Raw genomic sequence first — 15,643 nt, forward strand, 5'->3', positions numbered from 1 at the left:
TAAAGCACACTAGACATCAATTCAGCACTAGGATGGTACAGAGATGCAAATTTCACACCTTCCAAGAAACCACCTCACGGCCCCATTTTATGGTCCTCTGCAACCAATGACTTCCATGACTACCGTTAAGTTATTTTTCTGCTCCTGCCCTAGAGTTTCTGTTGGGGTCAAGAGTGGGGTACATATCAGGGGGTTCCCTCTTCCTGGGTCATGTGTCCTCCTGACAACACACAGATGGAGGAACAATCTTTTAGGTCTCTCATTCCATGTTCCAACTTCCTGCTGTATGCAACTTTGAACTCCTCAGGAGACGAGAATGAAGAAGAAAAATCAGCATGGTCATTTTAGGAGTCTTCATCGTTAAGGCAAATATTGGTAGCCTTGGAGGCACATCCAGATGCCGAAAGGGCTATAAGGTACCTTGTCAAGGTGTAGATTTATAGTAGTTTCTGCAAATCTATTTATTTGGACATCAGTATGCATGCACATATGAGTGTGCACATGTGACTAGGCATGCATTGGGCATGCGTGTGTGGGTGCATGTGTGTGCATGTGTGGGTGGGGGCCCCTCGAAAGCAACATTGTAACCTCCATTCTATACAGCTGTATAGAAACTAGCCGACTTGATGATACCACTTAAGTGTAAATAGTGACAAAAGCAAAATAATGCCCAGACCTAGCAATAAACTTAATAAACAGCCCTGTTATCAATGCACAGGAAACAAATGCGAAACAGACACCACAGAGTTAACCTTCAGAGGAGTTAGGCTTCTGGTTTCCTGAATTCAATGGCATTTACACCCATTCAATTTCCAGGGGTCCTGCTGCTTGTTATCAGGGCAGCTCCTGATTATAATTTTAGCCTTCAAACAAAATCAGCCCAAATGCTATTGACTGGAAGGTGAATTCAGCTTTTGAATTTTGCTGCCCCTATTGCGGCAAGTTTCTGTATGTATTGTAACTAAAAAGTGACTAATCACTGCAGTGGGGGTGCCGTGCCTGCGACCGACCAACCGCTCACCACCCCATTTCCACCTTAGGGCTTTGTAGGAAGAGGCTGGCCATTTCCTTTTTTTAGATGTGCGAGAGTGTGTGGGTGTGTGTGGTGGAACTGTTTCCCTTTGATAATATGCATGTGTTACCTTGGAAGCTGCTTTCTTCATCAGCTCTAAGGCAAGCCGTCTGTTCTTTTTTACTCCTTGACCCTAAACATTGATAAACAGTGACGATTACAAAGAAAATAAAACCAGACTGCACACATACAGACACATTAGTGTTGGATATAAAATACTTAAAAATAAAACCCTAACTTTCTTCATTTCAACCCAAGCTTAGGGATTTCTATAGGCAGTGCTGTTTTGTCATCATCATCATTATTATTTCACTTATATTTGTGGGGCACAGGCAACAAACCTCAACTTTGCAGCTTAGCAGTAATCCCTGTGTCAACGGCAACCCTGTCAATCCACAGGTACTGTTGGGGGAAGCTATGAATCAGGTTAAATGGGTTTGGTCATCCTGGATGCTTTCCTCTGGGGACTACCTAATTTGCCAGCCAGATAAAGCACTTTATCTGTGTTGGACAGTCAGGAGTTACCAGGCTGTTGCTTGCAGCCTTCATCAGTGCTGGCTGGGGTCTCCAGGGTGGAACATTGTTGCTTCAGCATCAGCTCAAGAACCGGCTCCACAGAAGATAGAATGCAGCAGAATCGGTTGCCTCAGATGTAACTAACAGAAACTAACAAGGTTCTTCTAGCAAAATCAAGATTTTCCAGAGAAGGTGGTTTGTCCACAACAAAGAGACACAGGCTTTGGGGTTCTTGTCACAAGACAGAAACTCTGTGGAACACAGTGAGATGTCTGGAGGACCACTGGGGAGATGGTGGGCTCAAGGGTAGATTGGAAGGAGGTCCTTGAGTATCTCTTGGCATAGATCTGAAAGCAAAGATAGCCAGGCAAGGGGGAGGAGGTGGCTGTAAACCACTGCTGCTTCCAAACTCACTTAGAATTACTGATACCCCCAATCCCCATGTGCCACATGGGGTCCTCCTGGACTCAGACAACAGTTGACAGGATCACCTGTGATTTGAATGTGAGAGGGTTTTGCAACAAACACACCTACAAACGCTATCTAGATGCTTAGCTCTACAGTAAATGGAAACAGCACTAGTTACCATTCCTGTGTTAATTAACGTTGGCCAAGCACTGTCTAAGTGCTTCATCAACCCCACCTGAGGTGCTGCTGTTATATTCTCATCTGAGAAATGTGCCCTTAGTCACACAATGGGAAATGGGGGCAGAATTTGAATCCAGATGGGTGGACTCCAGAATCCAAGCTTGTAACCGCCACTCTCTATTTTCTTCTGCCTATTTCAGTTCATAACCTCCTTGTAGGATCCGGGAACCATGCAAGATATACTTGACTGTCTGTCTTTCAGGACCCCAAATAAAACTGTGAATCCAACTAAAGGTTAAATTACATATGCCAAGTTTCTACTCGACTTTAACTTGCTTATTTAATAAAACCAATGAACTGAAGCAAAGTGGAAGATGAAAATATTTTTCAGAATGGTACCACTGCTTCATTTAATTAGGGAAGAAGAGGAGAGGTAAAAGGACATAGAAGAACACTTGGAGTAACTGGAGGGGGAGGAGACGAGCTTTCTGGACTTCTGGAAAAGCATCAGAAAGACCAGAATCACAGAACGTTAGCTCCTGGTTGAAGTATAATAAGTTTATCTTCTCCAACTCTTTTTTGTTTTGAAGAAATAAAACAGGGGCCCAGAGTGGTTGACTTAGCCAAAGCCTCACAGTTAGAGCTGCAATGACAATCCATACACTCTAGGACAGGGATGTTTACACTATACCCTCTATCGAGTCAAAACTGGGATGACGTTTCTTGCACAAAGATGATGTACTCTACACAAATCTGAGTAGTATTGGAAGTTGTTAAATGAGAGAAATGTGAAGCCTGGTATATCGTAAGTACTCAGTAACTATCCACTGAGTGAATGGATGGAGGACAGTTGCTGCTGTCAAAGTCAAAGCTTTATCCTTATGTGGATGCCAGATAAGATGGACTGAACTACCTGGAATGAACCACAGCCACCATCTTGGTACCATCTTTGCATACAAGCCCGATGCCCCCACACAGCCAAATGCACTTACTGTCTTTGCATATGGAGAGCCCATTTTCAGCGTGGGGTTCTTTCACACAGAATACACTTGAGCAGATCTTCTAGCCAGAGGCGGAAATCTTCCCTGAGCTGCTAATAAAGGGCTTCCTTCCTCCCACCCAGAGAAAACTTAGCAAGAATGCAGGACCCCACCTCTCTGCAAAAAAGCCTGAAGGTGTGAGAAAGCAAACCCAGAGAAGGCATTATGTCACTCCCAGCATCATTTATTTCTGGATTTGCCTCTCCCTGTAGACTGTGAGATCTTGGTGGGCAGAGATAACGTCTGATTTGTGCCTTTATCTTTGGACTCCACTCTAGTAGACAGGTGCTGCTCCTCTGTGCTTACTGATGTCGGTCTTCTGCCTTCCTCTCTGTGTATGAGCTCCCTGAGGTCAGGGACGTGACTCATGCATCCATATGTCCCTCCATGTAGCCCAGAGCCTGGCATTGGGTCAGCCCTGAATGGAATGGTTGCTTATTGAACAAATACATGAATGCATTCACATATGGCTCAGATTCAAAGCATTTCCATGTTGATTTGACAACTGGAAGGAGAAGGTCTGAGACCTCAATTTGGAAAACACAACAACCAATAGGTTTTCAGGTTTTGATAGGGTAGGGAGGGTTAGAAATGTAACCACAGCCATGGTTATTAATTTCGGAGTGGCCACAGCTGTGTTCTGGAGATGGGCCTGGCCTTGTTTGAAGATCCTTGCTTTTTGGGGGCAGCTGCTTTCTTTGGGTATGGACATAAGTCTAAGAATTTCCTTACCAAAGCCAAAGCTTTTTACTTAGTTCTAAGATTGATGAATTGATGTCTCTGTGTTTGGGGAGGATGAACACAGACTGTGAAGCCAGACTTCCTAGATCCCAGTTCCAGGTCAGAAATGTACCAGTTGGGTGACCTTGGGCAAGTTACAAAACCTTTTTGTGCCTTTGTCTCCATATAAATGAAGAGCGATCATAATACACCAAGGTATCAACCTCGTAAGTCGGTTGTAAGGATTTAATGCATTAGTCCATGCAAAGCAGGTAACAACCACTCAGTCATTGTGAACTATTACTAATTTTTTTTTTCCTGAGATGGAGTCTGGCTCTCTTGCCCAGGCTGGAGTGCAGTGGCATGATCTTGGCTCAGTGCAACCTGTGCCTCCCAGGTTCAAGCAATTTTCCTGCCTCAACCTCCCGAGTTGCTGGGATTACAGGCACAGCCACCACACCAGGCTAATTTTTGTACTTTTAGTAGAGATGGGGTTTCACCATGTTGGCCAAGCTTGTCTTGAACTCCTGACCTCAGGAGATCTACCTGCCTTGGCCTCCCAAAGTGCTGGGATTACAGGCGTGAGCCACCACGCCAGGCCATACTATTTTGTATAAAGAACTCGGCATTTTACGGTCCCCAAAGTCCATTGCTCCTATTATCTAATTCAATCTGTGGTCATTGCCACTGTCCCATGAGATGAGGTGACTCCAAGGACATACCTGACGGTTACAGAGGTGGGACTTTAATGCTTTTGTGCTAGGCTCTTCCCACCCCTCTCCTGTTGGCTTAAAACCAAGATCTTTATTTTCATCAGCAGGATTGTTGGGATCCAGCCCAATTACACACTATGTTTAAGCTGTAATTAAAAGAGAACTCTGCCTGGTGGCAAACTTGCAGTGCCTGTGGGGGCTGGCAGCTGAGTGCCAATCGATAAAATACGGGTATCTCCTCCAGAATGCCACGGTTCTTGCAAAAGCACAGAGAATCCAGGTGCCAAACATAAGACTAATGATTAAAAATGAGAACAGGGAATTGCTTCTGACTCTGCCTTTTTAGCCAACATCCCTTTCCATCAAGAGTGACAGAAGCATATACTAAGTTTCTCCAATTATCGACTCCCTGTTTGCTGGCCCGCCCACAGGAAACTGCTCAGGAGTCTGATAAGAATTGCACAATTTCAGCACAAATGAAGTGATTCTTACCTTGAATAGCACAATGGCATAGTCATAGATTAATGCAGGATCCTCCGTCTCCAGGGCGCCCTTGGCATACCACTCAATTGCTGCTTCGGGATTCTTGGCCACACCTTGCTGCCCCCAGAACAGCATCTGGGCCAATCGTTGCTTAAAGACAATAGCAATTTAGAACAATGACTTTTCCCGTGTAATGCTTAACACAAGACTTTGAAAGGTGGGAGGGCAAACCTATTTTACAATGTTTTCAATTGAGAACCAAGGATTAGCTAGATATACTTTGTCTTCCAACTGGAGGCCAGAGCCATGAACGTGGACTTATGTAAATACAAGCCCTTAATGCAAGCAATAAATGAATGGTTCGTGTGTGTCTGTGTGTGTGTGTGTGTGTGTGTATTTACTGTACCCAGGACCAGAGCTAGCTGGAACTTTGTCAAATAATCAGAACTCCTCAAATGGCACTCTTTTGGGAGGTATTGCCCTTTCTTTTGGCATGTGATTGGCATGGAGGTCTCTGCACATCTGTATCATTAGGGCATCCTTCTATAGCATTGATCTTTTATCATTTGTCTACATGGCTGGGTCCACCATCAGACTGGAGGCTGGAAGCTCTTGGGAGGGAGGAACCTCAAGATGTTACTTATCTTTGCTCCTGTCCGTTGGCCCCCTTACCCAGCAGAGCTCAACAGGTCATAGAAGCTGCTCAACAAAGACTTAGTGAACAAAGGAAGGAAGAAGTGCCTATTGTTAGAAAAGTTAATGCAAGCTCTGGCACACCCAGGAAATGGCTCTGGCAGAGTCATTCCCAGGCTGGAGTGCAGTGGCAGGATCTTGGCTCACTGCAATCTCTGCCTCCCAGGTTCAAGCAATTTTCCTGCCTCAGCCTCCCGAGTAGCTGGGATTACAGGCACAGCCACCACGCCTGGCTAATTTTTGTATTTTTAGTAGAGACGGGGTTTCTCCATGTTGGCCGGGCTTGCCTTGAACTCCTGATCTCAGGTGATCCACCCGCCTTGGTCCCCCAAAGTGCTGGGATTACAGGCGTGAGCCACCACGCCAGGCCATACTATTTTGTATATATTCCTGTATTTGTATATCCTTCCTGTACTAGAGAGACTGCAGGCTAGGGACAGATGCCCAGGAACGTGGCCAGAGCCATGTGTGTTAACATTCCAGTTCCACATGGGTCCCTTATTGTCTTTCCTTCTTTCTGCTTCTCCTCTCATCTCATTCTCTTCCCTTTTCCTTCCCAATACTTACAACTTCCAGCAAAGTATTTCCTGAAGTGTGGTGAGGACCCCTATAGAGAGATGGGAGACCTGTTACAAAACAGCCTCTTGGGCCAGGTGTGGTGGGCCTTAATTCCTGCACTTTGAGAGGCCTAAGCAGGAGAATTGTTTGAGGCCGGGAGTTCAAGACCAGTCTGGGCAACATAGCAAGACCCCATCTCTACAAAATATTTAAAACTTATCAGGGCACGGCATGGTGGCATATGCCTACAGTCCCAGCTACTCGGGAGGCTGAGGCTAGAGGATCGCTTGAGCCCAGGACTTTGAGGCTGCAGTGAGCTATGATCATGCCACTGCACTCCAGCCTGCCCAACAGAGTGAGACCCTGACTCTAAAAAAAAAAAAAAAGCACCTGTACTGTCTGCTCTGTCAATGCTTGTGACTCCTTTCTTTTTTCTGTCCCTTTCCCATCTCTGGGCTTCAGCCTCCTTAGCAGCCCCAGAGGCTCTTCCCGACGCTGCTGCACTCATAGGGAGCATTAAGCCCAAGTTAAATCCTTCCTGTGGGAAGGAGGCTTCCTCCCAGTGCAATCAGCGTTCATAGGCTCCCACAAAGAGCTCCTCTTCATAGTGAAATCAAAGCAGGGAAGCAGAGAGCTGTCCCCAGCTGTCTGCCCTTTCTCGTACCTCCTAAAAGTCCATCCAAAGAGAAGAGATGCTCAAGAGACAAGGTTGATCCTTGTGGTCCAACAAGCCATAAATGACCTTCTATTGCTCTTCTAGCTGAGTTCATGGTCTTCTGGACACCTAATTTCCCCTGCACCCCAGGGTGCATCGTGTTTTTCTATCTGATGGATGCATCAATGCACCTGATGGTAGTCTTTAGGGCTGGTCGTAAATATCGTGGCTTTCCCTCCTTCTGGGTGAGTGGCAGAACTTGAAGTCAAGAGGGGCCACGCGATTCGCATTGGCCAGTGAAATATCCCACTTCTGGGCAGAAGCAGTTAGCCAGTAGGTAGGGCGCTATGGCCATGGCTCGACTGCAATGGTTTTGGAAATCTCTGTCAGCTTGGGCTCTTAAGGGATTGTGACAACTATGGCCTGCCCCTGACAACCTCTATTGGACATGTAGTGTGAGTGAGAAATAGTGGCATTGTTTTAAGCCACTGAGGTTTGAGATGTTTCATTACCACGGTATAACTCAGTCTATCATGGCTGATAGAATCTCCAAGACAGTAGCCTGCATTTTTACCTGAGCTGCTGCATTGCCTCGGGTAGCTTCATGCTTCAACCACATAAAGACGTCTCCATCTTCTTTGGTTTGTACCTTGAGTATTTCATCATCTTTTAGTCTAATTGTTTCAACATATGCCTGAGAAGGAAGAAGGGAAGGAAGGAAGGAAAGAAGGAAGGAAGGAAGGAAGGAAGGAAGGAAGGAAGGAAGGAAGGAAGGAAGGAAGGAAGGAAGGAAGGAAGGGAGGAAGGGAGGGAGGGAGGGAGGGAGGGAGGAAGGAAGGAAGGAAATATCCAAATGATATAAGCATGCAAAAGACACGACATTATTCTTAAACCAGCAATTGCTCAAGAAAAACTATATGAATAATTGAAATATGAGGTGTGCCTACAATGATACAAGGTCAAATTCTTTTTAAAGGAATGTATTACATCTTTTATATCTAAATGGTTGTTTGTTCCTATCAAAGTATTTGCCTTGGGAAGCCGAAATTATTTCCACATCTACTTCTATTGCTCAGGCTTGTTTGGAAGCCCACTTTGTGCCAACGATTTCAGAGCCAGATTATATACATGCAGCATCAAAGAGGCAAATCAATATTTTCTAAGTATAACCTTATTTTTGATTCTAACGTATTACTATCCTGCATGACTAACCTCTTTTTATTTCACAGGTTCTGCTTCAAATATCTTTTGGCTATTTCCAAAAATTAAATCTACCCTGAAAAGAAGAGGGCATGCTAACTCTGAGGATGTGAGAAAGAATGTGCTAGAGGCTTTAAAGAAGAACCCAAAGGGAAAGTTCACAAAATGTTTAGAATTTGCACACAGCCTCCCAGGTATCTGACTCCTTTGAAGAAGATAAAATTCATTTTGATGTATAAACTTTCACTGTTTATTAAAAATCCAGTCCTGTTGTTCCATGGTCTCTCTTTATACATAATGAAGTCGCTCTAACGGTGCCATGAGGGATACTAGAGAGCGCTCCCCATGCCCAAAGCATGCCACAGGCAGATGGTGAAAAAATTGGGTCTGCACTAGTTTGGAAAAGAAGCCCCAGAGAAGAAGAAGCCAGGCCTGATTTTCTTTGTTAGTTAATTAAGAAGAGTACTGAGCACTTTGGGAGGCCGAGGCAGGAGGATCACTTGAGGTCAGGAGTTCGAGACCAGCCTGGCCAATGTGGTGAAACCATCTCTACTAAAAATATAAAATTTAATGGGCGTGGTGATACACACCTCTAATCCCAGCTACTTGAGAGGCTGAGGCACGAGAATCACTTGAACCCCGGAGGCAGAGTTTGCAGTGAGCCAAGATCACGCCACTGCACTCCAGCCTGGGGGACAGAGCGAGACTCAGTCTCAAAAAAAAATAAAAGTACTGAGAGTCAAAAACTCATAAACTCGAGTCTGCAGCCCTGTTCCTCAGAAAGTCTCTCAGCTGCCTCCTCTACTGGCCTCGTGAAGTCAGGGGTCCCTTCCAGGGGGACTTGGGGGCTGAGACTTGGGGATCGTGCTAGGCTCAAAACCCAGCCAGTAGCCATTCCTGCTGGATAGCTAACCTGAGGAGGCCACCAAGTTAATAGTAACACTTAGAATAACGACGGCCACTACCTTTTATTGAAACCAACTATCTACTCAGTGTTTAAGACATGTGTTTTCTTTCTTCTTTTTTTTTTTTCCTTCCACTTAATCCTCATAATAAAGCTTCAATCCAGGTATCACTGCCCCCAGTTTACAGGCCAAGAAACAGACTCAGAGGGTGAGACCATGAACTCCAGGTGACACTATAGAGCTGGCCTTGCCAGGATGGCTTGACTCCAAAGACACAGCTCTCTGGTGCTCCCACAGGATGTCGCCCTCTAGTAAGAAGGCCCTGAAATCCAGTCTGGGCACAGACCACTCTATCTGGTCTATGCTTGGCCAAGTTTATGACCAGTGTGCATGGAGGGCACCCCATGAGCGGGTGTTTCAGCTTAAACTCCAGGGGACACTGCCCTGGGCGGTGAGCCTGGAATTGTGCTGAAACCTGAGCTGCCCTGATAAGGAGTTCTCAGCTGGAGGCTTTCTGTTCATCTGATTAGCAGATGAGTAGTGGAGCCTAGATTTGACCTAGGTCTTTCTAGCTTATTGCACTGTAAAAAAGAATGGCCAAAAAATTGGGTGCCTTTGATGTAGCAGGTGCCATGCTAAACTCCACTTATGGATGCAGAAACTGAGACTCAGATAAAGTAACTGGCCCAAGGCCCACAGGTAGTTAGTGGTAAGTTAGAATTCGGATCCCCTCAGTCTGATATGAAAGGTGCTCTTAATATTTTGTTTTGTTTTGGTTGTTTTTCTTTTTCTCCTTGTTTTGTTTCCTCCTTGAATAAAAGACATAACTCATGAAGACACAGTTCCTTCCCCGTAGTGATTGATATTTTTAGGTGTTTCTGGCAGTGATAATATATCATAAGAACCATCATGGATGATGTGCCAGGCACTGTCCTAATTGTTTTGCCTGGATTGACTCATCAAATCTTTGCAACCTGATAAGACAGTCACCATTAATATCCTCATTTCACATATGCGGAAACGGAGGCCCAGAGAGGTTAAGTAACAAGCCCAACATCAGACAGTTCTTCAAATTGAGGAGTCAAATCCAAGCCGGCTGGTTGCGGGGCCCACACCCTTTACCCAGCCTTACCATCGTGAGAAATACTCATGTATCTGGGTGGTGACGTAAATGGTGACTGTGAAGAAGAAACACGTTTGTCCTTTTTTCTGAGACAGGGTCTCACTCTGTCATCCAGACTGGATTGCAGTGGCACGATCATGGCTTGCTGCAGGCTTGACCTCCCTGAGCTCAAGTGATCCTCCCACTTCAGCCTCCCGAGTAGCTGAGACCACAGGCATGCTCCACCAAGCCTAGCTATTTTTTTGTGTTTTTTGTAGAGATGGGGTTTTGCCATGTTGCCCAGGCTGGTCTTGAACTCCTGGGCTCAAACGTTTGCCTTTTGTTTCTGTGTCCTAACCTAGCCCTGCCCCACCTCCCTGCTGGAGTCACTGAGCTTTGCAGCAGGGTGGGACCATTAAGAGCACAATTTTTCTTATCAGAGGGAGGGGATCTAAATTTTAACTCATCACCACCTACCTTAGGCCTTGGGCTGGCTACTTTATCTGAGACTCAGTTTCTGCATCCATAAAATGGAGTTTAGCATGGCATCTGCTACATCAAAGGCACTCAACCTACGAGCCACGCTTTTTCACTGTGCAAAGAGCTAGAATGACCTAAGTTCAAATCTAGGCTCCACTACTCATTTGCTGTGTGACTTTGGGCAATTTCTGACTTCATAAGGTTGCATGAGGATTAAATGAGATTGTTTGTCTGACAAAAGCAAGCAGTGGAGAAAGGATTCCCTATTTAATAAATGGTGCTAGGAGAAATGGCTAGCTATATGCAGAAAATTGAAAATGGACCCCTTCCTTATACAAAAATTAACTCAAGATGGACTAAATACTTAAATGTAAAACCCAAAACTACAAAAACTCTAGAAGAAAATCTAGGCAATACCACTCAGGACATAAGCATAGACAAAGATTTCATATGAAAATGTCAAAAGCAATTGCAACAAAAGCAAACATTAAAAAATGGGATGAATTAAACTAAACAGCTTCTGCACAGCAAAAGAAACTATCATCAGAGCAAACAACCATCCTACAGAATGGGAAAACATTTTTGCAACTTACCCATCTGACAAAAGTCTAATATCCAGAGTCTACAAGGAACTTAAACAAATTTACAAGAAAAAAAAAAAACAAACTATTTCATTTAAAAGTGGGCAAAGAACATGAACAGACACTTCTCAAAAGAAGGCATTTATGCAGCCAACAAATGTAGGAAAAAAAGAGCTCAACATCCGTGGTCATTAGAGAAATGCAAATCAAAACCGCAATGAGATACCATCTCATGCTGGGTAAATAGTGGTGAGTTAGAATTCAGATCACGCCAGTCAGAATGATTATCAACAAGTCAAGAAACAACAGACGCTGGTGAGGCTGTGGAAAGAGAGGAATACTTTTACACTGTTGGTGGGAATGTAAATTAGTTCAACCATTGTGGAAGACAATGTGACGATTCCTCAAAGACCTAGAACCAGAAATAACATTTGACCCAGCAATCCCATTACTGGGTATATAACCCAAGGAATATAAATCATTCTACTACGAGGATACATATGTGCATATGTTCACTGTAGGGATAGCAAAGACATGGAATCAGTGCAAATGCCCATCAATGGCAGACTGGATAAAGAAAATGTGGTACATACACACTATGAAATACTGTGTAGCCAAAAAAAGGAATGAGATCATGTCCTTTGAAGGGACATGGATGGAGCTAGAAGCCATAATCCTCACCAAACTAACACAGGAACAGAAAACGAAACACTGCATGTTCTCACTTACAAGTGGGAGCTGAACAATGAGAACACATGGACACAGGGAGGGGAACAAAACACACTGGGACCTCTTCGGGGGTCAGGGGAGGGAGAGGATCAGCAAAAATAGTGAAAGTATGCTGGGCTTAATACCTAGATGATGGGTTGATAGGTGCAGCAAACCACCATGGCACACGTTTACCTATGTAACAACCTGTACGTCTTGCACATATACCCCGGAACGTAAAATAAAATATTTCTTTTAAAAGGAGATTGTGAAAGAGCTTAGCAGAGTGCCTGGGTCATGGCACACTCTAAGTAAATGACAACTCATCATTTTTTAGGACCTTAACTCATACTAAAATGTAAATGGCTAATTGTTGTTTAGAACGTTAACCCTGTTGGTACTTGCAGTTTAGTACAACTCAAAGCCTTAGGCTGTCGGGAAAAAGATCTAAGAGAATTTTATGCTTTAGAAAACAGAAGGACTAGAACTGGGGGAGGGAGTGTTGGGGCCAGAAACAATTTAGGGAGCTCATCCTGTATGCTTGGCTGTACTGGAGTGACTTATTTGTTCTGTAACAACATGGCAGGTGCAGACCACCATGCTGCCCATGTGACGGGTGAGAAACAGACACAGAGGTGAGCAGAATGATCCAAGAGTTCACACCCAGTGAGCAGCAGACTCAGGACTTGAACCTAGGCAAATCTGGCCATGGAGCCACCACACGCTGCCTGCCCCTGAGGCGGGGGGTACCTTCTCCATAGTTCTGGGGTCACTACAATAGCAACCAGCATCACATCGTGGTCACGTTCCTGAGGCCTTCTGTGAAAGCAGACCACCTATTAATACAAAGACTTCTGAGGCAGGAACGACCTTTAAAAGGATGGTGTTCAGTTGTCCATTCATTCAAACAGTTTTGTGGGCAGGAAAAGCCGAGAAGCAGCTGTGGACTGGAAAAAAAAAAAAAAAAACTAGGCAGTGTGTGGGGTAGAGACAGAGCTGGTGGACACTGGCAGGAACCAAGCGTCCCAACCTGACCAGTTCTGGGATCCTCCGTGGCTTCTGGGTTTTCATTGTAATGGTTGTTGCCGTTTTATAAAATCCACATCTCTAGAATGAGCAGCTCAGAAGTTCTTATCTTAATACTGCTGACCAAGTCACAGGAGGCCCAGTGTCTGGAGACAAGGCAATCCTCACACCATCTGGGCAAGCCCCAGAGAAGGCTCCACACTGTCCTGGGGACGCTGACACGCCTTTCATTCCAGTCAGCCTGCAGGCCATGGAGGGCCATGTTCACAACATATCCTGTCTGTGTGTCGTCAGCTTCAGGAAAGGTGAAGGCCAGGGTGCAATGGCTCACGCCTGTAATCCTAGCAGTTTGGGAGGCTGAGGCAGGCATATCACTTGAGCCCAGGAGTTTGAGACCAGCCTGGGCAACATAGCAAAACCCTGTCTCAAATTAAAGAAAAAATATTGTGTGTGTGTGTGTGTGTGTGTGTGTGTGTGTGTGTGTGTGTGTGTAAAATTTTAAAAAATAAAACAAAGAAAACCTTAATCACTACAGTAAGTGTGGCCAGGTGCTCACACCTATAATCCCAGCACTTTGGGAGGCCGAGGCGGGCAGATCACTTGAGGTCAGGAGTTCGAGGCTAGCCTGGCCAATGTGGCCCATCTCTACTAAAAATGCCCAAAATTAGCCAGGCGTGGTGGTGCTCATCTGTAGTTCCAGCTATTTGGGAGGCTGAGGCATGAGGCCGGGAGGTGGAGGTTGCAGGGAGCCAGGATCACACCACTGCACTACAGAGGACTCTATCTCAAAAAAAAAAAAAAAATACAGTAAGGTCTGTGTTTGTTGGACAATATTTCCTTTCAAGTCCAACAGAGCATAAAGACAAAAAAGAAGAAGAAGAAAGAAGAAGGAGGAGGAGGAGGAGGAGAAGGAGAAGCAGAAGAAGAAGCAGAAGAAGCAGAAGAAGCATAAGCAGAAGCAGAAGAAGGAGGAGGAGGAGGAGGAGGAGAACGAGAAGAAAAAGCAGAAGCAGAAGCAGAGAAGAAGAAGAAGAAGAAGAGGAGGAGGAGGAGGAGGAGGAGGAGAAGGGAGAGAGAGAAGGAGGAGAAGGGGAGAGGAGGAGAAGGAGGGAGGAGGAGGAGGAGAAGAAGGAGAGAAGGAGGAGGAGGAGGAGGAGAAGAAGGAGAAGGAGAAGAAGGAGGAGGAGGAGGAGAAGGAGGAGGAGGAGGAGAAGGAGGAGGAGGAGAAGAAGGAGGAGAAGAAGGAGGAGAAGAAGGAGAAGGAGGAGAAGGAGAAGAAGGAGGAGGAGGAGGAGGAGAAGAAGGAGAAGAAGGAGGAGGAGGAGGAGAAGAAGGAGGAGGAGGAGGAGAAGAAGGCAATGAGAGAAAGAAGAAAGAGGGAGAGAGAAGAGGGGGTAGGAAGAGGAAAGAGAGAGGAAGAGAGGGAAAGACAGGGGAATAGACAAGTAGTGGAGAGAGAAAGAGGAGAGGGAGGAGAAAGAGAAAGGAATAGAAGAAAGAAAGGAGGTGGGAAAGAGAGAAAGAGAAGGAGGGCAGGTGAGGACGAGAGAGGGAGAGAGAGAAAAGAAGGAAGAAAGAAAGACCAAAAAAAAAATCCCTCTAGTTTTTGCAGCTGGGGAGCAAAGCCTCTCAGCAGCCCCACGTTTTCCAGAAGCCTCTGCCTTCCCTGAAGTTGTGGAATAGAACAGTTCCGCCAGCACCCCTGGGAACTCAGGAGCAGGCTCAGCTGGAGGAACAGGCAGTTGCAGAGCCTGCACTTCAACCCCCCACCTCAGGGCCTGGCAGGACCACCACGAGGAATCTGCCTCCTAGCCTGTTTAAAATCAGCTATAATGTTCGGCTCCCAATAGTGCGTGTGTTTTCTTTGTAGAAATTTAACACTTTAGGGATTCGTAAGTCACAAGGAGAAATATCAGCTGTAAGGGTGGAGAGTCAGGGAAGCAAACAGCCAAGATTCCCCAAATATGGGTGTCACATACGATGGTGGTGCCGCATGCAGGAGAGGCAGGGGCTCGTGGCAAGGGCTCTGACTACCTGCTGTCAACAACGAAACAGGGTCCCCTCGAAAAGCACCAGCATGAAGACACTGCAGTGACTTTCTGCTCATCACTGGGTGACCTCTGCACCCACTTCTAGCCATCTTTCCATCAGTAAACACTGAGCACCAACTATGTGTCAGGCACAGTGCTGGGCCCTGGGACACAGAGGTGAACAGATGACGTCCCTGCCTCAGGCAGCTCACAGCCTACTTGGGAGCCAGCTCTGTCCCCCTGCACACAACACCCAGCGTGGGAGCAATGGGAGAGATGTGCCTAGGTGTGACGGTGGCACAGCAAGGAGAGTCCCAGGAAGGATTCCAGAGGGGGTGACATCTCAGCAAGAATTGAAGTGGGAAGAGTCAGAGGGAAAGGGGGAGGGGCATGGAGCAAGCAAACCAGTGAGCAGACAGGCAAGGTCAGGAGGTGGGAACAGCCAGGCCTGGCCAAAAGTTTGGTGTTGCGAGTTTGGTTGGGGAGGTAGCAAGGAACCAGATCAAAGAACGCCTCATATGGCACCCGATGAGTTAGACTTACTCTTCTGGGTGAGTACTTCTCAACCCTGAC

At 45.9% G+C, this 15,643-nt stretch overlaps 1 protein-coding gene across 2 annotated transcripts in view; it reads right to left on the reverse strand.

Moving 5' to 3' along the window:
* Nucleotides 1-15,643, reverse strand: part of SEL1L3 (SEL1L family member 3) — a 118,668-nt gene that overhangs the window by 37,054 nt on the left and 65,971 nt on the right. For both annotated transcript variants that reach the window (XM_010367999.2, XM_030915853.1), the window contains exons 12-14: nucleotides 7,613-7,732; nucleotides 5,142-5,282; nucleotides 1,143-1,205 (exon numbers count right to left, since the gene is read on the reverse strand). In XM_010367999.2, coding sequence (XP_010366301.2) covers nucleotides 1,143-1,205; nucleotides 5,142-5,282; nucleotides 7,613-7,732 — 324 coding nt within the window. The remainder of the gene's footprint in view (nucleotides 1-1,142; nucleotides 1,206-5,141; nucleotides 5,283-7,612; nucleotides 7,733-15,643) is intronic.

Source organism: Rhinopithecus roxellana, chromosome 2 (assembly GCF_007565055.1).
Source record: "Rhinopithecus roxellana isolate Shanxi Qingling chromosome 2, ASM756505v1, whole genome shotgun sequence".
Classification (NCBI taxonomy): Eukaryota; Metazoa; Chordata; class Mammalia; order Primates; family Cercopithecidae; genus Rhinopithecus; species Rhinopithecus roxellana.